Raw genomic sequence first — 23,949 nt, forward strand, 5'->3', positions numbered from 1 at the left:
CCGAATTTTACGCCGGGGCGGAATCCTCATCCAACCAGCCACCACTGCAGACCAAATTTATCTGTGTCAGCCATGGAACACTGAATTTAAAGTAAGTTGTTCCCCCACTAAAAGTCCAGTCAATCTTTATTCTGTATTCCTCAGGGGCGTCGACCCATCAATTCAACCAGAAGAAATCAGACAAACTATAGAACCCCAAATACAAGCCAAGGTATATGCAGTTCATCGAATTTATTCTAAGAACAGTAACCATCCCACGCACTTCATGAAGATAGTGACAACGTCGAAGTACAGTGCTGACTGTATGTTACGTGACGGCTGTTATTATCATATATTTCATTTTAGAGCCGAACGCCCACATCGACGACCACTCAATACTGGTTCAAACAAAGCACCCAGATATCGCAAACAACCAACGGAAATCTTCCAACATGAAACTACCAAAATACCGCCGAGTCCAGACCTAATTAGAAGAAACATGAAGACAGATTCAGACAACTCGACTCAGAAGACGACAACTCCCACTGTTAGTAACACGCCAAGTTCCAGTAGTTCAAGAAAGAAAAAGGACAGTTCATGCCAGACTTCAATCCCAGTTCCACAGAATTCAACAACCAGACAGACTCAAACCATTACCAAGATAACCATCGACGCGACAGTACAAACTGAAAAACAAATTACCTCCACACAGAAAACTCAAACCAAAACCTCGAGAAGAAACAAAGTATCACAGACCAGCGAAGAACAACTCACCGAAGAACAGCCAGTAGTTCCACCACCGAGACCACGTTTTTCAATTGCACCAATGGGCTTCAAGTGTGTAAACAAGTTCATGACGAAGTTACCACCTGATCTACAAGACTGCAGCTAACAGGTTCCACGTATACCACAAACATAGTTCATCAGTTTTTTTGTTGTTGTTTTTTTCCCTTTCTCTTCCCAGCTACTTCCCGCACGGTCTGGGTAGATTTTTCGGCGTCCAGGCCGTGAAAGTGGGTTTTCTCGGGGTACTCCGTTTCCCCCCACAGCAAAATCTTTGGCATCGGACCTATAGGTCCAAGCCTCATTCTGAAAAGGGCCGTTTACCCAGTCACAGGGTATCAAATCAATCATAGTCAATTTTAAAAATCAATTCGCCAGCCGTCAGTGTACTCCGTCCTCGAGCCAAGGTCTGGCTCACTTCACTTTCGCTGCTCTCGTCCAGTTCTCCCGTCCTTCCTCTCACTCACAAATACACCACTACATTTTTTTTGAAATGTTAAAAAAAGTAAAAATTCCACGGATATCTTAAAACATTTCTCATGTAAGGGGACGAAGAGGAACTACAAAGTTCCTGAACACCCCAGTTGGGGAGAGAACTCTTCTGATTTCTCTCTCTCTAAACTAACCCCCTGCCACGTTAGTTTGCGTTTGTGTTATTGAATCCCAGTAACATATAGTGGTTGAATCTTAGTAACTTGTACTGATAGAATCCTAGTAACAAAAAGTAAGGTGTACCGATCTGTTTACAGCAAATACTGAAATAATTTTACATTGTACAACTGACTCACCTCTGTAATAAAGTATTGTATTAATTTTAAATGGACTATTTCGTTGCAATTATTGATTGTTTGTGATTCCTGCATGTGCATCTCCTATGCATTCCAATGATTATTCAATATACTGTATTTATGTTATATATAAATTATCATACACCCATACTTACAATACGTATATAAGTGCATCACAACTCCTTCATTCTATTATCTCAATTCCTCCTAGGTCTAACTAATACTTAGTTCAGAAAGAAGATTATTTATAATTTGGATCTTTTTTCATATTCGTATTAAGAGCTTAAGGCTTGTTTTAGCCTAGTATTGATTGATATTTCTCATGGTGGAACAAATCATATTTTGAAAGCTTTATGCGATAATGGGCACATAAATCACATTTTTAAAGCATTGTGTGTAATGATTTGAATCCCTTACGTATGTATATTGGGGCACAACACTTACTATTATTTCAATACATACGTATATTGGAGCACATTAATGACATTTGAACGTTCTGTATGTTAGTGTACGTTTTGGAGATCCTAAGTTATCTCTTTAATCGTAATAATATCGCTAAATAACTGTTGAAAATACGAAGAGTAATCTTACTTCAGCAAGTTGTAAAAGTAACTTATTTATAATGTTTATAGAAATAACGCAAGATAAGAAGTTACGAACTTTAATGTCATATAACAAGGAACGTTCAGCAAATAGGCTTGACAACAATAACATGCACGTGTCCCGTTCAACACCGTCGTGTGGTTTTGTTTACGACTCTGACCAACCATTAGCTTCTTTGTTCGAGCAGAGTCTTTACTCAATAGCACAACAGGGGTCAGGGGTTTATCTAAAGGAAAACTCGTGTGTTTGTAATAGAAATTATGTACTTATATAAAGGCTGTATAGAATAATACCACTTCCTACTGAGCCCTGTCATTCGTTTTCCCTCCCTCTCTCTCGCTTGTCGGCAATGCCACGAACTTTTATGCATTCAAAGTTTTCACTGGTCGCGAACTTAAACGAAACATCTGGCTCTTTCTCCGATGTTACGAAGCCTAACAGAAGGCTATCAGCTTTATCTGTGTGTATGTTTAAATACATGCTTATATCTTTTAACAGTAACAAGTTAAAATAAAACTGTTACAGATTTTTGCTTGAAAGTAGTTGAGATTTTAATATTAAATATGAGTCTTTAGGGGGAGAAAATACTGCTAGAATGAAAAAAAAAAATTACAACAGATACAGTTCGCTCATTTGTCTTCACGCGAAATATTATAAACAGAAAAACATCACGGAAGTAACAAAATATTATACAACTAATACTCCAACATTTTAATTAACTCAGACATTAGAAAATAAACAACTTTCCTAACATAAAAAAATGTTCCTGGTATTTGAGCTTTTACTGCATTCTTGAAATATTAAAACAATGATTTAAAAAAATGTACATTTTAAATCAACAAGTATCTTTTATTATAAATACTTCTGACACCAGATGATGCTGTTACAAATCCAACAAGTGTTCTACTTTGACACTTAGGTTCTTCCATACCTACAAAAAGTACATTGTATTTTGATACGAAATGAAGAACATGTATTACGCTATACTTAATATCCTGCCCTAGATATCTTAAGCATAAAAATGAACACAATCTTAATTTAAATGTCACCTGAATATTTTTGATACGAAATAAAAGTTCACAGGAGAGATTTTTTCAGAGTGAGCATTGACAAAAGAAGCCTATTGGATTAATACAAAGCTCAATGGAAAATAATATATCGTAATCTGGATTTTTGCTTTAAAAATGAAAAAGAAAGCTGTGTTATTAAATTATGTTTTTCTGATATTACAGTGGAATTGAAAAATGTATTTATTTTAGCACAAAGCTATGGAACGGGTTATTTGTACAGTGTTCACCACGTGGATAAAACCCAAAACCTCTATGCTTATAGGGAACGAAGCCTTCCTGGCATTAGTTATTTTGTGTATATAATTATTGACCCTACTAGCACATTTCTGTTTCATTAATTTTTGTAAATTACTATGAGAATATTTATACAATTGTGATGAAAGTTTTGATGAATACTGAATGAACTAGATATTTATACTTTATCTTGAGTTTGCTAATAAAATTTCTAACTTTATAAAGATATAAACACACAGAAGTGTATTATAAAAAAAATAAGTGTAATATTTTGACAGTTTGAAACGTGTACCACAGAAAAATATATATTTTGCACAATGTTTACGCTTAGGTCAACCATCGAGAACAACTTAAGGTCAGTCGTTAAAATATTTATAGCATTATTTCACAAAAGTCTTTCTGTCCACTTATAACTGACGAAATGCTAGACAGATTGCCACCAAACCTGACATGTACCATTAAGACCCTCAGAAACTGTCCTAGAAGGAGTGGAGTTCGAATCTGATTGCCCCTATGTTACCCCGCGTCCTTATTCCCTTCTTTTGTATAAATTGGTATATTACAATATACTACAAATAACTCTACACGTGAACCATCATAAATTACCCAGCAACAGATGTAAATGTTTACTAGGTTACTATTACAAAGTTAACTCTGTGGTTGCTTCTGGAATTTTTTTGCAGGGGGTTTGTTTCAACGTTTTCGCACAAAGTTATCTAATAGACTATTAGTGCATAACTCCTCAATTTTAAGGTGATGAACCAAAGAGAAGGCGGCTATAGTCAAAAGTATCTTCTGAAAACAGTTGGGCTACTTCTGTTAGACTGAATTATGAGATTTAATCATCAGTTTTAAAGTGTACTTGTGTGTTTGCAGGGACGAGACATGAACTACAAATCAAGGTACGCTTATAATTAGGACTCACAAGGCTCTGTTACAATTGTAGCTTTCATTGTAAAAAACCGCTTCTTGAGAGAACTGAGTAATATTAACAGTATCAAATAAGTGTTTTATTAAGCTCTAATTATTATTAAGACAATCGCTATTCATTTGTTTGGTCAAAGTTACATCGGGCTATCTGCTGTTTCTACGGGGCATAGAACTTCGGATTTTAGCACTGTAAACCCGGAGATTTACCGCTAACCCATCGGAGAAATCACTCTTTGATAAAACGGTTTAAAGCTAAAGATATAAGACAAATATCATGTTGCAACCTTTAGTGAAGTCCCACAGGTGGTTCAACAGTAAGTGGTCTTAAATTTCTAAAATCTGGGGTTAGATTCCCCATAGTGAACAGAGTACATATAGTTCGTTGTGTAGCTTTGCGCTAAGTAACACAAATACCTTATCAGGATATAACCGTACAAAATTAACAGAAAACACCTATAATTTATCAGCCTATAATTATTATTAAAACAATCAACTTTCTGATAGACTGTTTCTTTTCTTAAGCTTCGCACGAGCTCTATCCGTCTCTAATTTAGAAGTGATAGATTAGAAAGAAAACCACTGCTCAGTACCATCCAACACTAACTGTTGAATTACTGTAATCCAGGGGCCACCAAACTTTTTTCACAGGGGGCCAGATTACTTGGGGAATGAGAAGCGCGGGCCACATGATCATTATGTTCAATACTCATAATCTAGAACGAAAGCTCTCTGTAAAAGACTTAACACTAAGTTTAGGATGCCACATTAGTCACGTGGGAGTAGCATGCAATACACACATATAATAAAAAACAAACAGAAATACAACCAACATTTGTATTTACCAAAAGGTTATCAAAGAAGGTGACATTAGCAAAAACAATTGTCACATTGCACATAGTGAGTACATATCTGAATTTCACTGAGCCGCAAAAACGTTAGTGAGATTTATGAAATTAGCGTTTGGCTTTCAAGATACCTTCAATGTTCGGTTTTGAATTGCTGCATCCAATCATTAGAATTGCTTTCAAATGTTCATCAGAAAACCTTGATCGACGTACCGACTTCACATACTTCATTTTTGAAAATGCTTGTTCACAGACACAAGTTGTTCCGAACACTGATGTCATACCAGATGCGAACTGCTTCAGCTTTGGAAAATCATCTTCAGGTATGCAGTTGTAAAATTCAATAAGTTGCCCCTCTCTGTGTTTTGCATTCAACAAGTCATTTCCTTGCAAATCGATGACCTCCAGCTGAAGTTCCACTGGCACGTCATCAATGACACAATCAAAAGGATTTTGAAAAAAGAGAATATCACTTTCGATTCTGCCAAGATCCGAAAATCTCTCTAAAAATGTTTATTTAAATCACCAATAATCTTTTTCTAAAACTCAAGATTGACATCTTCTGTGATTCCAGCATGAAACTCATTGAAACACTGAAAATGAGAGAGGTTTCCTCCTTCCAAATGTGCTTCAAACAATGACAGCTTTCTCCGAAATCCTTTAATGATACTACAGAGATCACAGACAATGTTATTCTTCCCCTGAAGTTTTAAGTTCAATTCAGGGATGTGATGTCAACCAAAAATCTCAACTCTGACAACAATGTTGGATCCGACAGAAGTGGATCTGCTTTATATTTCTCGACAGGAAATATATCTATTTCTCTTTTCAGCTTATAAAAACGAGACAAGACTTTACCGCGGCTGAGCCACCTCACCGCCGTGTGATAAGGCAAGTCACAGAAATCCGAATCAATTTCTTCAAGAAACGCCTTGAACTGGCGTTGATTAAGTGCATGACCCTGAATGAAGTTCACTGCAGAAATGACTGGTTTCAGAACGCAAGAAATATCTAAGTCTTTTCTACAGAGTGCTTGCTGATGTATGATGCAGTGTGTGAACAGAGCGCTTGGGAGATGAAGATCTTCCAACTGTTTCCTGATCAGCCCCACCAGACCCTTCTTTACTCCAGCCATGTTTCTTCCTCCATCAACTGTTACACCTCTAAACTGATTCCACTGAAGGTTATAGTCTTGTCAAAATTAACTCCACGAATGAACACGAGAAGTTGTGACGTATTCGCGAGATCAGCAGACTCATCCAGTGCCAGGGAATACCTGAGAAGTTTCTAGCTTTTTGGCGTATCTGTAACGCGATGTTCTCTCCAAGTTCTTCTGCTCTCCGTACAACTGAAGTTGCTGAAAGGCTCATACTTTCAAAGAAATTGGCTTTTTCAGGACACAACTCATTTGCTGCTTCCATCACACACTCTTTGATGAAGTTGCCGTCAGTAAAATGTTTTCCTCACTCTGCCTCTGCCATCTTATGCACTATTTTGTAACTTGTACGAGCGACAGATTCATTTTCAGCAAACTTTCTCGTGAAGAGATTCTTTTGAGATTCAAAAACACGTTTCATGGATTCAAATTTCTCAGAACGGAACTTTCCTGAAAATTTCAAATATGTTGATCGATGTTTTGTTTGCTACGACACTTACCTGAAAACGAGTTACAAAAAGCGCATAACCCGACTACTTTGAGAAATGAGCTTGCTAGGCCGCTGAATTTACAAGACGAGTCGATAGGACGAGGGGGCCCGGCATGGCCTAGCGCGTAAGGCGTGAGACTCGTAATCCGAGGGTCGCGAGTTCGCGCCCGCGTCGCGCTAAACATGCTCGCCCTCCCAGCCGTGGGGGTGTATAATGTGACGGTCAATCCCACTATTCTTTGGTAAAGAGTAGCCCAAGAGTTGGCGGTGGGTGGTGATGACTAGCTGCCTTCCCTCTAGTCTTACACTGCTAAATTAGGGACGGCTAGGACAGATAGCCCTCGAGTAGCTTTGTGCGAAATTTCCAAACAAACAAACAAACAAACAAAAATAGGACGAGGGTTAAGTCTGTACTTGTTTTCTAAATCCTAATGCTTTCATAGATAAGTGCTTCGATATGAATAAACGGGCAGCAAGAACGAAAGAAGAATTTTCCTATTGGTTAAAAATGCGAGTGACAGCCATGTTTCTTTTTACCATAACGTCTTGTGTTTGCCAGCTTAAAGCGACCATCGGTGTGATTTATTTTGTAATGACAGTCGGACATTTGATGAAATGCCACTTTTTATTTCCAAGCAGCTAGCTGCTTGCGGGCTGGACAAAATGACCTCGAGGACCGTATCCGGTTCGCGGGCCGTAGTTTGGTGACCCCTGCTCTAATCGGGAAGTAGAATTAACAGTAATATTACAACGCTTCTTGGGCTTGACATGGCCTGGTAGTTAGGACGTTAGGTTAGACTCGCAATCTGCGAGTTACAAATACTGTCACCTAATATGCTTGCACTTTCAGCCGTTATAATGTTACGGTCAATCTCACAATTTATTGATAAAAGAGTAGACCTACTATTACTTTAATAACGTACAATTGATTGGGTGCTCGGCATGGCCAGGTGATTAAGGAACATGACTCGTAATCTGAGAGTCGCGGGTTCGAATCCCCGTCACACCAAACATTCTTGTCCTTTCAGTCCTGGGGGCGTTATAATGTTACGGTCAATTCCACTATTCGTTGGTAAAATAGTAGCCCAATAGTTGGCGGTGGGTGGTGATGACTAGCTGCCTTCCCTCTAGTCTTACACTACTAAATTAGGGAAGGCTAGCACTGATAGCCCTCGAGTAGCTTAGTGCGAAATTCAAAAACAAAACAAACAAATTATTATTTGCCCCTGTAAAGCTTCTTACTTTGTTGAAAACGAAACGTTTACCGTAAAGCCTCTATAAAGTTGTTTATCTATATTAATACAATAGTAATGTTGGGTGTGTATTTTCTTATAGCAAAGCTACAACAGGCTATCTGCTGAGTCCACCAAGGGGAATCGAACCCCTGATTTTAGCATTGTAAATCCGTAGACTTACTGCTGTACCAGCAGTGGACAATAGTAATATCTACGAACTATTTCGCAGAGTAAGGATGGATCTCCACCAACATGTGTATGAGAATGGTCATTAGGTTCGTGCGTCGGTACATATAAATTTTTTGTTTTTGTGGCTCTTTTTGCATTTTTTATCACTATTTCGCCTTCTTTCGGTGCATCTTCACCAAATTTGACACGTTCGTTTGTGAAATCTATGCGGATATTTTGTGTTTTGTAGTTTTTAAGGGTGTTTTTCTACACTTACATAAAAGGGAAACACGTTTTCGTGTTCTAGGCTAACTTTTCATTAATCATGAATTTGCATAATCTTCATCCAGGGTTCGTGTACTCCAACTAGTTAGTGACGATAATATACGAATATATGTTGTTATTTGAGAATTGAACTTCACAGTTTTTTTAACACATATTAAACCACGAATACATTTCTTGCATTCTTCTTACCAATACAAATTTATTTATTTATTTCCAGTCCAAGAAGGAGCTTTCAAGAAACTGAAAGTAGAAACGACCTGCAGTTCGTCGCTTGGATCACTAGGACTATCTACAGTTGTGGGTGCGGGAACGGGAGGAAGCGGCGCTTCAGCAACCGGCATTGCCAACTGTCCGCCTACTCCTGCTCGCCGCCGTCACCGAACCACCTTCACGCAGGAACAGCTGCAAGAGCTTGAGGCCGCCTTCGCCAAGAGCCACTACCCGGATATTTACTGTCGGGAAGAACTTGCTCGGATCACCAAGCTCAACGAAGCACGGATACAGGTACCTAGATTACAGTGATATGGATAGCATTTTATTTAAAGCAACTCCCAATAGAAACAACTACTTTGGGAGAACAGACTGATAAAATAACCAAATTAGTCACTACGTACCTAAAGATAATAGGCTGAGTAAGTGAAAATTGCATTCTGTTTCTATATCGGAAATAAACTGGTTTAGTTCCATATCAAACACGTTTTTAAAATATCTTCGTTTATGATTAAAAAGCAACTTGTTATGGAATTCTGCTACTTTAAACGTTTTGTTGTTTATTTGCTTTTTTGTTTGTTAAACGAGTTATTAATATTTTGTAAAATAAATTTAACTTGAAGAAATGCTAGAAGTTTTTCTAACTTAGACAAGTGTTAAAAGGTTTTAATTAATACTGAACAAATTTGAGCAAAACAATCTAGCTTAGAAAAATATTAGATCGTCATGAATATTATATAAATTTACGTTAGGTTGTTTTGTACAATATTTACCTATTTTAAGTCCTCGGACGTATAAATAATCATAATCAATGCTAAGTACTAATAGATAATGCTTTAGATAATGTTTCAATACAGTTTAGACAATTAACTAATAGTTTACATTTCTTATAATATGAGTCACACTTCTGTGTATATTGAATTACAGAACTTTTTATCCTTCTGGCTAATATTGCAATAGGCGCATAATTATGTGGATGTTTGTGCATAAGCTGCATTGTTATTCACATTTACATCCTGTACTCTTGCCCAATATAACTAATCCTGGCGAATTAGGACATCATGTGTGAATTGAAAATTTTCAAAATCTACTATTTCCCATAATGAAAGGTAAAGAGACCAGCCTCCTCCAGAAAATGTCCTACTTTCATGACGAAGTTAATGGATAAATTGCTTTTCATATCTATCATTCCCTTAATAATTATACAGGCGTGTGATTGCAAAGTTTAATAACATTGTAATTACTGATATAATTTAAACTAAAAGGCGTCGGAGCATGGGGGGAAAATGCCTCCTTTCTTTAATACAGAGGGAAGAAACACCTACTTCAGCCACTATAAGTTTCTATAATTTACGATTTCCTAAATTTGAATTTAGTTTTTATCTAATACAATGACTCACTTTAAACAAATACATTCTAAGCTGACTTTGGTAGTTGGAGTCATAAAATAGAGAAAGATAAGAAAAAGAAATTAAAGTAAAAATATTTGGAAGTTAGTTATTAATTTTTATTGATTTTTATCCTGGTTTTCGCCATACCTGGGCCTCACTCTATCATAAATATGTACAAATTGCCACTTTGTTTGTGAAGAAAAAAAACCCTCAGGGAAACATACTTTCGAATACCTTTCCCAATTTCTACTTGACGCAGAAAAGCGCACTTGCAGTAAACTTAAGTGCCTTCAATATTGCCCAATAAACACACCTTTTATTTCAGATGTTTATGTTATCTCACTAACCTTCGAATCTTAACAAAACAAAATCATTTCACTTTTGCTTTCCAACAACATCCCACCATATAAGCCCAGCTAAGTCTATAGTAAGAAATGTAGAAACATGATTTTAAGGCCAAAAAGATTATCTGTTATAATTGATTGCTTATTCATTCTTTTCTTTGAAAATTACTCAGTTCCTCTCATACTAGCTTGAGCTATCTGGTAAGTGTGACTAGGCCTAACCACCGGAGGAGTGACTGGGTGCTTAAAAGATTTGTGGCTTAGTAGACGCACATGTGACAGATTTCATAGCTTTTAAGTATAATTTCGTCCCTGGTTTTCTATTCTGATTTTTCAAGACAGCAACTGGGGATTCGGGGCACGAGCTCTGTGTGCTAGCGCTTAGTGACGCCTCTGCCAACCATATTGTTTCATGGGATTCGGGGCACGAGCTCTGTGTGCTAGCGCTTAGTGACGCCTCTGCCAACCATATTGTTTCAAAATTGCATAAGTTTACGCAAATGTTACTATTAGTGTTAGCATGTTTCATGGTTAAATGTTGATATACATGTTTATTTTCAGAAAAATAACAAGTCTTCTTTTGTAAATTATTAGTTTCATTTCCCGTAAGCGGCAGGGTAAGAACTCGATGCCAGTTGAACCAATTTGATAACAGTCACAATAGACAAATAAACATTACCTGGTTTTTCAACCTCTTAAACAAGCACGCTCAAGCACATGAATTAAAACAATTTTAGTGATAGGAAAATGTTAGGGCTAAAGAGCAATATTTTTTCTATACCCTGTACACATTTTCAAAATGCTGTACTTAACTGAACTACAGTCGTCGACTGTAAAGCTTTACCTGAACTCGATGCGCAGCAGGCAAACTCTGTCGGCTGTTGTTCGTTAGTTTCACATTTTATGTATATACATACTAATTCAGAGTTTAATATATAATATGCATTAACTAAATACCTTATTAAAATATCATGTGAACGCTAATTACTGCAAGAATGTAATTGCATTTCTTAAACTCAATTACAGGAACGCACAACAGTGCTGATTTTTGTGTGTAAAATACAAGTTTGTTTTTGTATTTGTTTTTGAATTTCACGCAAAGCTACTCGAGGGTTATCTGCGCTAGCCGACCCTAATTTAACAGTGTAAAACTAGAGGGAAGGCTGCTAGTCATCACCATCCATCGCCAACTCTTTGGCTACTCTTTTACTAACGAATAGTGGGATTGATCGTGACTTATAACGCCCCCACGGCTGAAAGGGCGAGCATGTTCGGTGTGACGAGGATTCGAACCCGCGACACTATAGTATAAGCAGGAGCATAGAATTTTTTACACCCAATGGAGGGGATGATTTTTGAAAACACTTATGTAGACTGTTCAATTTGCAAATTGGTAATCTCTGATTACGTGAACCTGAAAGCTGTAAACATACAGTCACAGAGTAATCTTGTTGCCACGATACTTCAGGGTTTCCATGTAGATTTGTACAAGTGAGGTGTTGTGAACAGTTTTCAAAATGTTAATAGAATAAAGGCAAATGTGACACCAATTAACTGCCACATGAATTTATTCCTGCACACTGCACAGTATAAAAGATGGCCATTATACTTGACAAGGTTACTAATAACTTTCATTGCATGGATTACATTTTCAAATATTAATAAAATTAGTAATTACCCTTGATAAGTTTATATCTTCTGGAAAACTGTTCATGTTGTTTGATAAAAATAATTCAAATGTCTTTGCGAACTCTTGAAAATTACACATCAATACAATGTAGCACATAATTATTCACACTTTTCATTGAAGTAAGATTCATTTAGTCCTCTAGTCTACATGTTCCCAAACGTAGACCTCCTTTGTGTTGATCTGTTTATGAATTCTTTCATAAGCTCTTCTCTATTTATCTTGTCGACCTCATCTTTGTCAGTGTGACAAACTGCTACATGATTGAGGCGGCACTGAGACATAGTTAACCTTAACCACGTCTTCAACCGTCTTAATGCAGAAAAACTGCGTTCACATTCGCAGCTGGATACTGGACATACAAGCAAAATTTTCATGAGAAGAAACACTTCGCTAAACATCTGCTGGCTTGTTTCATGCATTTTACAGTAAGCATCCTTTGAACATGGGCAACTGAAACTCGAGCCGTTGCGCAGAAAGTTCTGGATAGAAGTTTATAACCGAACTGTCAATCTTGCCAGATGTGATCATTTTCTCAAGTGCCAGATATTGCCTCAAGTCATTGTTGTCTGCATTGAACCTAGTGGTCAGATGTTCTATGACTGTGTCCACAAATTCAAAATATTGGCTTCTGTAGTAATCTCTAGCTGTTGCAGAATGGTGTACTGAGCCATCACTTGTGATCCTTCTGGGGAAGGGCAGTCTGCGAATGCGTGATAGTTTAATAGTCACCAGATCTAGGGAAGTTACCTTTTTCTCAGCTTCATCAAATATCTTGTTGTAATTTTCCTCTGCTCGCAATACCCGCAATTGCTCAACTGTCATTGCAGATGCTTCAATCAAACCAGATACTGTCGCTGATTTTGCTTGGAATGCACGGTTTAGTTCCTCTAATGAAGCTAATGGATGCTGAGCCATCAACAATCCTAAAACTGTCTTTCCTTTGTCAAATCTGTCAGCAGACCTCGTGCTTTCACTGCTGCATCTGATTTTTCATTTGCTAATTCAGACAAAGAATCAACAATGTCACTGTAGTAATCATTAGCACATGTAATTGCAGATAGACGGCACAACCAGCGTGTTGGACACAGTGGGCGGATGTATTTAACTGGACCATTGTGGCTGTCTGACGATACAATATTTTCAAACATTTTGTTTTCTATTTGCCTGACCTCTGAAGCAAGACACCAAGTTCATGTACTCACTGGATAGAATCTCGAACACATTCACAAGCTTCAACTGCATGTTGCATTATTAAATTAGCCTTGTGTGCTCCACAGTGAAAAAACAAAGCTCACGGTTGCTTCTCTTTTATTATTGCCTGACATCCACTGTACGCACCACTCATGTTAGCGGCTCCATCATAAATTTGTGCTCTTAATCCTGATAGTGTTCAATTGAGTCTAGTCAGTACATCAAGTATAGTCGAGGATATTGTTTCACCAGTTGTATTGGAAACACTGTACAAATCAAGAAATGTCTCATGGACGTCAAGGTTCTCATCTACGTATAGTACACATATTGCTTCCTGTTCGGCACCTGTAACATCTTGAGTGCCATCAACCATTAGTGCAAAGATTTTACCTTGCTGCACTTCGTGTGCTATGTTCCTCAGTATTTGATGGCTGAACATCTCTATTATTTCATTCTGAGCCTGGGGTGATGTGAATGTGGTTTTCTTTGACAAGTTGGCCGTCAACTCAGGATCTTCCTCTTCCAAGAGCTTCATTAACTGCAGGAAGTTCCCCTCCGTATCAATATGTCCACGTAATGCTAGACTTTGACGCAGTAAGAAACGTAAACTTCTGAATATTTTAGCTAGACTTCTTTTGCATTCTTCCTGCTGCTTGTTTTTTCCATCATGTAGCTGAACAGTCACTGGAGTTACATCAAGTGAACCTTCTGGAGATATAGCGATTCTGTGCTGAGAGGAGGATTGGTGTTCGTTGAATTTCTGTTTTGCCTTTTCCCAGTTGCAAAAACCGGTGGATATGAAGGTATACTCCACTGGCCTCTCCAATTTCCCTGTAAAAAGGCCTATATTTTCAGCCTTGGCACAATGAAAGCATATGACTTTTTGAGTCTGATTGTCGAAGTGCAGCCATGAGAACTCATGAAACCACTTGCTCTTGAAGTTGATATTTTGAGATTTTGCTTTCTGTCATGGTATTAGTTGTGCGTCTGGATGATATAGCTTTCCACACCGTATCTGTGGAGTGTCAGATTTTTCATTACTGCACAAACTTATTTCACAACAATCTGGAGGTTCATGATGTACAATAGTTGCACAAGCATTTTCAGACTCGTCCTTTGATGAACAGGGTATTTCCTCTATATGGCAAGTTTTTATTCCTTTGCTTGAGGTTGTTGGATTATCTGCATTTGCATTGTCACTTGTAGTACAAGTAACTGTCTTGCAGAACTGTCTAATATCGGAAAGTTTCAGACGCTTGCTTGTCATAATTGGAATCTGTTTCCCAGATGACTCAACAGGCTAAAATACAGTCTTTATTGAAAAACTCTAACGTACAACGAAAGAAGATAGAACAGAATGGAAGTAGGGCTGAAGTGTACAATCAGTGATGTCGAGAAAACCCACTTGTAGGAAAAATATATATGTAAAAACAGCTCGTTTGGGTTGAGAAAATATTTTACGTAGAGGACGTGAACCTGACGATGATCGAAGAAGGTCGAAACGTTGTTCGCTCCTCTACGTAAAATATTTTCTCAACCCAAACGAGCCGTTTTTGCATATATATTGAATGTACAATGTATTTAAGTCGAACGCGCGAACCTCACAGTGACTACCGAGCCGACTGACCGCCTGGGCATCGCTGGGACAATAACGTGTGCTAGTTACAAGTAATTGCAAGTTTCTCAAAAAATACTTAAACAATCACAACTTTATTATATTCCTGTCAAAGCTCATCAAAAGGCAAACACGTTGTGATGTAATGTCTATAAGCACGTCTATTAAATAAAAACATCTAAACAAAAACTAGCAATACAATTCGAGTAGAGGCTTCAGGTCGTTGAAATCGCTCCTTTTGTGTTCTAATTATACAAGAAAATACAATATTTTTACTATCTATGATAAGAGAATATATTGTTCTTTTACCATATATCACCAGCACTTTATTAGAGTGCGGTGATAATCTGAAATTTCACAGATTAATGAGGGCCACAAACACAGGTCTAATGAGCCCTGTCGTAAAATCGAGGCTCAGACTAAAGGTAGCAGAGGGGAGGGTGGGATGTAGGGCGCGTCTGGATCCGAGCGGCTCGAACCTGTCGTTAACTGTACACTAAACGTACACTATGGTAAGCGCTTCGGCAGCTATGGAGAAGAAGGCGTTCGACAACAAAACCGGCTAGACATGCATAAGAACAAATGGCGTAGGAAAACCGCACAATATACACATAAGATTGATGCAGCTATAAGCTACAAATGGCCTGCCAGATCTAGATCACAGGAGTTAAACGCTTGGGAGTAATATTTTCGAATTTCATGCTCTGTTCAATCTGTTGTGATGAAAATTTTATTTATTCTTACACTACGTACAAGACGTAGGTAGATTCTGTGATAGTGCTTGCAAGCCTTGCATGTATACTTATGCTTACTGACTGATACTTACGAACTATCGTTTAGATCGAAAAGCTTAGAAGCACGCCTATATTAAAGATGTACATTTTGGCTACTGAAAAAGCCTACATCTAGGCCTAATTATGTAATTCGATTGGTAAGAACACGAGGTTCACAAGAACAAACACAAATTGTAGGCCTGTGATGCAATAAAACAATTCAACAGACCTAACTGTAGGGGGGATGATTGTATGCACCATACCCCCACCTAAAATGAAGGGGATGTCCCCCCCCCAGGATCTACACCCCTGAATACAAGTAATCAGGAAATATAATATCATTTCATAAATTCCTTACATTTCCCTCCCAGTGGCATAGCCGTATGTCTGCGGACTTATAACGCTAGAGACCGGGTTTCAAAACCAGTGGTTGGTAGTTCACAGACATTGTAGAACTTTGTGTTTAGTTACAAACAAACTAAGACGTTTCATGTTTATTATTTTTTCAATTAGATTGTTATTCAAATAGTTTACAAACATTAAAGTTCTTTTTCACATCTTATGTTTAGTCTTTTATTGAGATAGGTTCGTGAATGTTATTTACTTACGCTTTCAGAAATATGCAACTTTTCGTAATGATTGCAAAAAAGATATCATTTAGCTGGTACCTTGGTTGTGCGACGAAGATACCAGATATTATCGAATGTATTGAAACGACTATCATCACAGGTTTAGTTAATTTAATGCTTTTTATCTCACGCCTGAAGCTTTTCACTAGTTGAGTTTTATGATGATTTTCACGAGATTTGGACACACTGTTCTTAGTTTTCGTTCCAATCTGTTGTCTTGTTGTTCGCGAGAGTGTACAAGATAATTGGACGGCCTTCCTGTTCGACTAAATCTAATTGGTAGAATCCCAGGAATTCTACACACACAGACCTGCACTTAGACGACACATGGGACCGCAAGCGCCTTTCGTTTTTCCTGAGCGAAAGTCTTGAAGTCCATTACGTTTCGACTCGGAGCACAAATTTAATTTGAGAGCATCAGCGGTGAGAGTAAGAAGCGGAACTTTACCGCTGTAGGCACAAACTAAGCAGGCTAGTCCCATCAGCCGTGCTGTCAATCTTCATTACACCACTTTTCTTTGACTCAACCTCTAGCGTGGAAAGTGCACGAGTATGTCGCCTCAGCAACTGTGGAACTACAGGGGCTACATGAGGACTTACCTTTTTCTTCTACAGGCTAACACTCTTGGGTATACTCCTTTTTTTTTTCGTGTTTCTTTTTCCAGTCGTCCTTGTATCTTTCGACAATATCGTCAATATAAAAAAGAAATTCGCCTCAGTTATGAACCAGTTATGATCTACCCTTAACATTGATAAAGAATAGAAAAGCTGCGCTACTTTTTCCAACATTATATATCTTATCTTAGATGTACAATATTATGAAATGATTAAGAGAATACAAATAAGAAACTGCTTTTAGAATTTTCGATAAAGCATTTATCCTTTCTTTCGCAATCATGACTGAAGGCCTTTAACGAATAGTAAAATTACTTTCACAGAATGTCTTCTGTTGAAATGTACAATACTATCACTTTATTTTATAACTAGCAGGCCCGGCATGGCCAGGTGGTTGAGGCACTCGACTCGTAATCGGAGGATCGCGGATTCGAATACCCGTAACACCCAACATGCTCGCCCTTTCAGCCTTGGGGGCGATAATGTGATGGTCAATCCCACTATTCGTTGGTAAAAGAGGAGCCCAAGAGTTGGTGGTGGGTGGTGATGACTAGCTTCCTTCCCTTTAGTTTTACACTGCTAAATTATGGACGGCTAGCGCAGATATCCTCCTGTAGCTTTGCGCGAAATTCAAAACAAACAAAAACATTTGCGGTAGTTTACATGCCCTTCGCTTGAATTTTCGCGTATTATTATTTTCACGCACGACACTTATGCTACGCTTTTCAGCAGACATCATGTGTTAGGTCGATAAATCCTAGTCTACTTGAAAAACTTTTACTCGTTCAGTCAAACAAGCTCACGCAGACGTAGCTTTATTTAATAAAACTACACGTAAAGTATACAAATAGTAATGGTATTTATAATAATGTATAGAGTATGAAGCAATTATGAGTCTTCAGTAAATGACACGGTTTAATGAGTTGAAACAAAGAATGAAACCTCATTTGTACTATACGTGTAACTTACGTATTTCGCGTTACAGTTTAGTTAACGTTCATGTTATATGTGTAATGTCTTACGTCAGATCTCAGAACCATTAATGAGTATTGATTGGATGTATGAGATCAACGATACCTTTAAAACTGACGGTATCTCACAAATTAACATGATACACAAAACAAAAATGGAACAACTATGTATATTAATGCTACAAATGTTACCGAATACAGCAACTCCTGTCAATAGGTTCACGCATTTATAGAATATAGTATGTGGAAAATTATGTAAGGAAATTTTTGCTTGTTCGTTTATTTGTTTAGAAAAAAACTATTACTATATCCCCGGTTGGTTGCAAAAAGTAAACAACATATACGTCTTGTTCAAATACTTAGCTAACTCCTCTGATCAGTTGAGATAATTTAATGTACGAAGTAACTAAAAAAAACCACCCTATAAAGCTCATGATTTGAGGCTTGCTTCTCTCTTTGAAAGTTTAGTGCTTTTTTAATGATTTTTTTCATAGCAAAGCCATATTAGGATATCTGTTGTGTCCTCCGCGAAGAACTGAACTCCGAATGTTAGCGTTGTAAGTACTAAGTTGTCCACCGGTGAAGTTAACATGAAAAATACAAAATACCATTCTCTTTTTAAAAAGATGGCTTTACTCATTCACAAGAGATATTTGAAAAAGTTTAAATGATTTCGAAGCAAGACTGGTAAAAAAAGAGTGTTATTCTGAAAAGTACCCCCAAAATATCCATGTAAAAAGATATGAACGATGTAAACATATAGTGTATAATGAATTAATTATCAAATAAACATACAGAGAGAATTTACATGAATAAAAAAATAGAAAGTAATTATTTTTTTAGGCAAAAATGACAGCTCATATATATATATATATATTCAAAAACTAGAATTTTAAATATAAATTAAGTTTGGACAAAAATACAATAAGAGAATATTTATTTGATAAAATTATTGCAGAATTGTTTTCCCTGTTTCTCTTGTAGAAGACTCTTGTCATTCAAAGTCCTATATTCATGCATACAATTTGTCTATAGAAATACACTTAATGATATAGCATGGCCTGTAAATATATATATATACATAAACATTGTTTTATCTTTCCATTTACCGCTTTTCTTAATAACTAACTAAACTACTGATTATGTTTATTATATTATATTTTTGGTAATAATAATCTTTGTAACACGATTTTCAGGTTTTGTTGAAGATGTAATAAGTTATTCCGAAGCGTACGAACCCTGTAAACAAAATGTTTCATGTTTTATCAACCGTCTTCATCTCTATTATAAAACTTTGGTTTTCCCATAATAAATCCATTGCTAAGGTGATAAGTGTAGTTTTTATCCATGATACTTTTCTCGATAGTGTAGAAACCATTTCCAACAAAATGCTAGGTTTATTCGTGCTACCCATAAAATAACAGCACATTTGTTATCGAATATTAATTATTTATTTATTTAATATCATCTGTTTTTTTTAAGAATTTCACGCAAAGCTACAGGAGGGTTATCTGGGTTAGTCATCCCTAAGGTAGCAGTGAAAGGTTAAAGTAAAGGCAGCTAATTATCATCTCCTATCGTCAACTCTTGGGCTACTCTTTTGGTTTGGTTTGTTTTGAATTTCGCGCAAAGCTACACGAGGGCTATCTGCACTAGCAGTCCATAATTTAGCAGCGTAAGACTAGCGGGAAGGCAGCTAGTCATCACCGCCCACCGCCAACTCTTGGGCTACTCCTTTACCAACGACTAGTGGGGATTGACCGTGACTTTATAACGCCCCCACAACCGAAAAGGCGAGAATTTTCGTGTGACGGGGATTCGAACCCGCGTCCCTCGGATTACGAGTCGAGTGTCTTAACCACATGGCCATGCCGGACTGGCTACTCTTTTACCAAGTAACAATGGGATTGACACAAACATTATAACACTTTAATGCCAGAAAAAGCAAGCATGATTGGTGGGTCGCAGATTCGAACTTGCGATCCACAGATTACGAGTCGAGAGCCCTAATCGCTAATATCATTTGATTTGTGATGTTTAGAAAGTTGACCTATTTTTGAGTATCTAAATAAAAGTGTAACAAAAATTAATTTTAATTAATCGGAAGTTAATTAGATATTTGGTGAAGATCAGATTAGAAGGATTCTGATAATGATTGTGTGAAAATATTCTACATTCTACATTCTATTTTGAACAAACAGACTTGATACAATTAAAAACCGATTCTTTTTTTCCCCGCCATAAACAAATAAAGAAAAAGCTGGATTACATCAAAAATGGTGTCTAATGAACAAACTTGTAGCTGAGGTTGTACTTTAGGTCCTCTATGTCTTCCAATACACACTTTCACATAAATTCCACTACCCCTTTATCGTAACGAACATGAGCTATTACAATGCTCGTTTAATAGGCCTTTTTACTTTAAAATAGTTAAATTGGCGGGCCTCCGCTAGTACAGCGGTATGTCTCCGGATTTACAACGCTACAATCAGGGGTTCGATTCCCCTTGCCGGGCTGAGTAGATAGCCCGATGTGGCTTTGTTATACGAAAAACACACACACTTAAATTGGCTACGAACATTCTTGAAGCAATTACTTTTTGTATTGAATATATAATTGATGGAACACTAATGCACTCTGTGGAAACCTTACTGTGTTTTTTTTTGTGTAGCTTTTAAAGAAGCTATAATTTTGTTATAAGAGTTTAAAAGCAATATACGTTTCTGTTCTGCGCGGATAATACACAATACATTTATCTCCATTTTGCTTTCTGATAGACTGTAAGCAGATATTATAAAGATTTAGAAGCTGCAAGGAACTTTTCTAAATAATTCTGCTAGGTTAAAGTCTTCTAAATCTGTATTTGTTTAAATTTTGCTTATTCCCCCAAACTCAGAAAATATTCCTTTAAAAACAGAAGAAACAATCACACTAGGTTTCCGGCAGTTACGAGCCTTTCTAACGAAGTGTGAACTTTCAGAGTTCAACTGCACGAGAAAATAAAAAGACTACAGGACAGGTATTCATGATACAGTCGTCACTGCTAGTCTGACAGACGATACAGTATCGGAAACCACCATTCTCAAGATAAGAAACTTTGTAAATATCTCGGTTCTCGATTCTAGGGTAATTTTTATATTAGAGACTGCATTAATCACTAGTTCCCCTCTTCAATTCGATATTTTAATGTGTTGTTAAGTGACCAAATTGATCTGAAAATTGAATATTATTTTCAAAAACTTGGTGAAGATTTCTGGCAAATAAAACAAATTTAAAGTTAAACAATAAATTTGTTTTGATGCTTGTGTTTCTAAGATCTCACGAGTAAAAACAAACATACACAAAATCATATAAATAACTGAACAATCATCTTTTCTAGGTGTGGTTCCAGAATCGACGAGCAAAGTATCGTAAGCAGGAGAAACAGTTGCAGAAAGCTCTTGCCACTCCCTCCATTCTTCCATCCTGTAATGGAGCTATGATGAGAAACATTTACTCATCAGCATCACCTACTACGCGGTCGTATCAGTATCCCCACCACAACAACTCGGTCGGAATGGCTCGTTACCAGCCTATGGCTGCAGCATCTTACCCACCAATGGCAACTCAACCATTCTCCATGTCTCACGCAGCTGCACATAACATGGCTGTCATGCGCCAAGATCACGAGGAAGACTGGTACAATAAAGGATTTCTACGAATGAACACTGCACCACACCCAAATCTGCCAGCACCCATGCTTCAGTACCAAACATAAGTTGTGACTTGCTTAGAACTAAACTTCAAAATATGAAACAAACAAAAACTCAGTCAGTTGAATTAATTCACGACTTGTGGAGATTTCGAACAAGCACATATAAGCCTATGAAATTTTGTGGTTTAAAAAAAATTCCAAAACTTCACTTTCAATTTATCTTGAAGGTTTCGATTAGTTTTTGGAAGGTGCTGTGCTTGAAATTAACATCATGGTAGATGATGTGTCTACTACTTAGGTCTACGTTTTCCTTTAACTAGCTATAGAATAGGAGCAACATGTTAATGTATTAGCATATTTTAGTGTAAACATGGATGTGACTGTTTTGGATATATATATAACTTAGATAATGTTAAAAAACGTGTTTTTGAAGGTATTTTTATTAAAGACTTACGAAGGCAAATACTTTTCATTTTCGTGCAGATGTGTGCTAGAAAATATTTAAAGGTCAAATGACTTCAAGAAAGATTACTAGTTAAAACCTAATATTATCAAGACAGGTAATTTGTCTTTTTTGTTCAACTATGGACCATAAAATAGGCTTTCAGTCTTGGTCTCCCTTGTACAACTCCTGTCTAGGTGATGCTCCACTCAAATTACTGTTTAACATATATGTACTTCAGTAATGAACTACGCTCTTAAATTGATTAAATCCTTAGATAATATGATATTATTTTAATACTATGGTAATTTATATATCTGTATAAATTGAGCTAAAACCAGTCATGATATAGCATGATTAATGTTGCATCAGCTGTACAATATTGAAATTAAACGACTTTTAAATATATTGAACGATCGATATGAAATTTGGGAAGATGAACTACAACAAAGATATAGTATCAAATTAGAAATATCTAATTTTTAAAATATGCGTCATCTTTGTTCTTACAGTTGGGACATTAATGTACATGATGGATGACAAAGTGTTCCTTAGCTTGTTTGTTGTTGTTTGATTAGCTGAAAAAGCTTTAAGGCTGTGAGTTAGTACGAAAACTAGAGAATTGTAGGATGCAATATAAAGAAAATCATAAAATATTTAACAGATATATATAATTAATCAGTTAACTTGTACTGATATTCCAAAAGTATTTGTAGCTTTCCATGAATAAAGTATTAATATTCATATATTTCTTTCTGTACGATTTGTTAAGATTAGAATAATTTACTTAAATATGATGTGCAAAATTAAACTTATGTGACATTTTTCTACAAGCTAAATATCGCCATTTGGTGGCTTTTGAGTAACATTTTGAACACAGAAATTGGCATGAAAGTTCTTTAACAACAACCGGCTCCGCCTCTTTTCCGAGTTAAACACTTTTAAGCCTAAAAGTGAAAAGTTCACTTTAAAGACCACCGATAAAAGTTTTCCTCATAACAACTCAATATTCAAACTTAAAAACATGAAGTGCTAAATTTTGTTTAAATGTGCAATGTGTTTGATATGTAACGCAGAAACAAAATACACATACACACACACAACCAATAGCCATATGTAAATTTCAAATATCCTGAACTAATTCATGAAGAAACTTAAGTGAATGGGTGGCAACCGCCTGTTTCTACAACAATCAACTAAGTTTCATCAAAAACCCACTTTACAATTAGCTTGATTTCCAACTCTTTATAAAGTAGGTTTTAAATTGTAACACGCCTGAATAACGAGACTGTTATTATATTTTGAGTATTAGGATGTTTGCTTGTAAAATATTCGTTCTTTTTTTCTTAGGGACAGCCAGTAATGTGTGAACGCGTGCTGTGTCCAACCATCTGTAGAAAAGCTGTTTAATTGTGATATATATATGTGTGTGCGTGTGTGCATCTGTGTAACGAACACGAGAACAATAAAAAACGAGGAATGAAATTCGCTCTTTTCTTCAGACTGTTTTTCTCATCCAACGCTACTGATATTATTGAAAAATGGAACAGAAACTCTTTCAATTAATTCGATAATCAAATATTTCCTATTTCGTCTCACCGAAACTCAAAATACAAGTAGCAAGAATGAATCTTGAATATTAATGACGGATTAGCTCTTGCAAATAAATCACAGAACGAATCTCAGAAATACTTGATGGGATGAATCTGTAAATAACTAATAAAATGAACCTCGGAAGTAACTGATAACATGGAAATAGGTGATAGAATGAATTTGATAAAAAAAACAAAACAATCTGGATCATGAAAATAACTGGTA

General features: G+C 36.7%; 1 protein-coding gene across 1 annotated transcript in view; it reads left to right on the forward strand.

Moving 5' to 3' along the window:
- Positions 1 to 23,589, forward strand: part of LOC143224212 (homeobox protein unc-42-like) — a 37,866-nt gene extending 14,277 nt beyond the window's left edge. The window contains exons 2-3 of the mRNA XM_076452637.1: positions 8,784 to 9,070; positions 21,375 to 23,589. Coding sequence (XP_076308752.1) covers positions 8,784 to 9,070; positions 21,375 to 21,752 — 665 coding nt within the window. The 3' untranslated portion in view covers positions 21,753 to 23,589. The remainder of the gene's footprint in view (positions 1 to 8,783; positions 9,071 to 21,374) is intronic.
- The last annotated feature ends 360 nt before the right edge of the window (positions 23,590 to 23,949 follow it).

The sequence above is a fragment of the Tachypleus tridentatus genome, chromosome 8 (genome assembly GCF_004210375.1).
Source record: "Tachypleus tridentatus isolate NWPU-2018 chromosome 8, ASM421037v1, whole genome shotgun sequence".
Taxonomy (NCBI): Eukaryota; Metazoa; Arthropoda; class Merostomata; order Xiphosura; family Limulidae; genus Tachypleus; species Tachypleus tridentatus.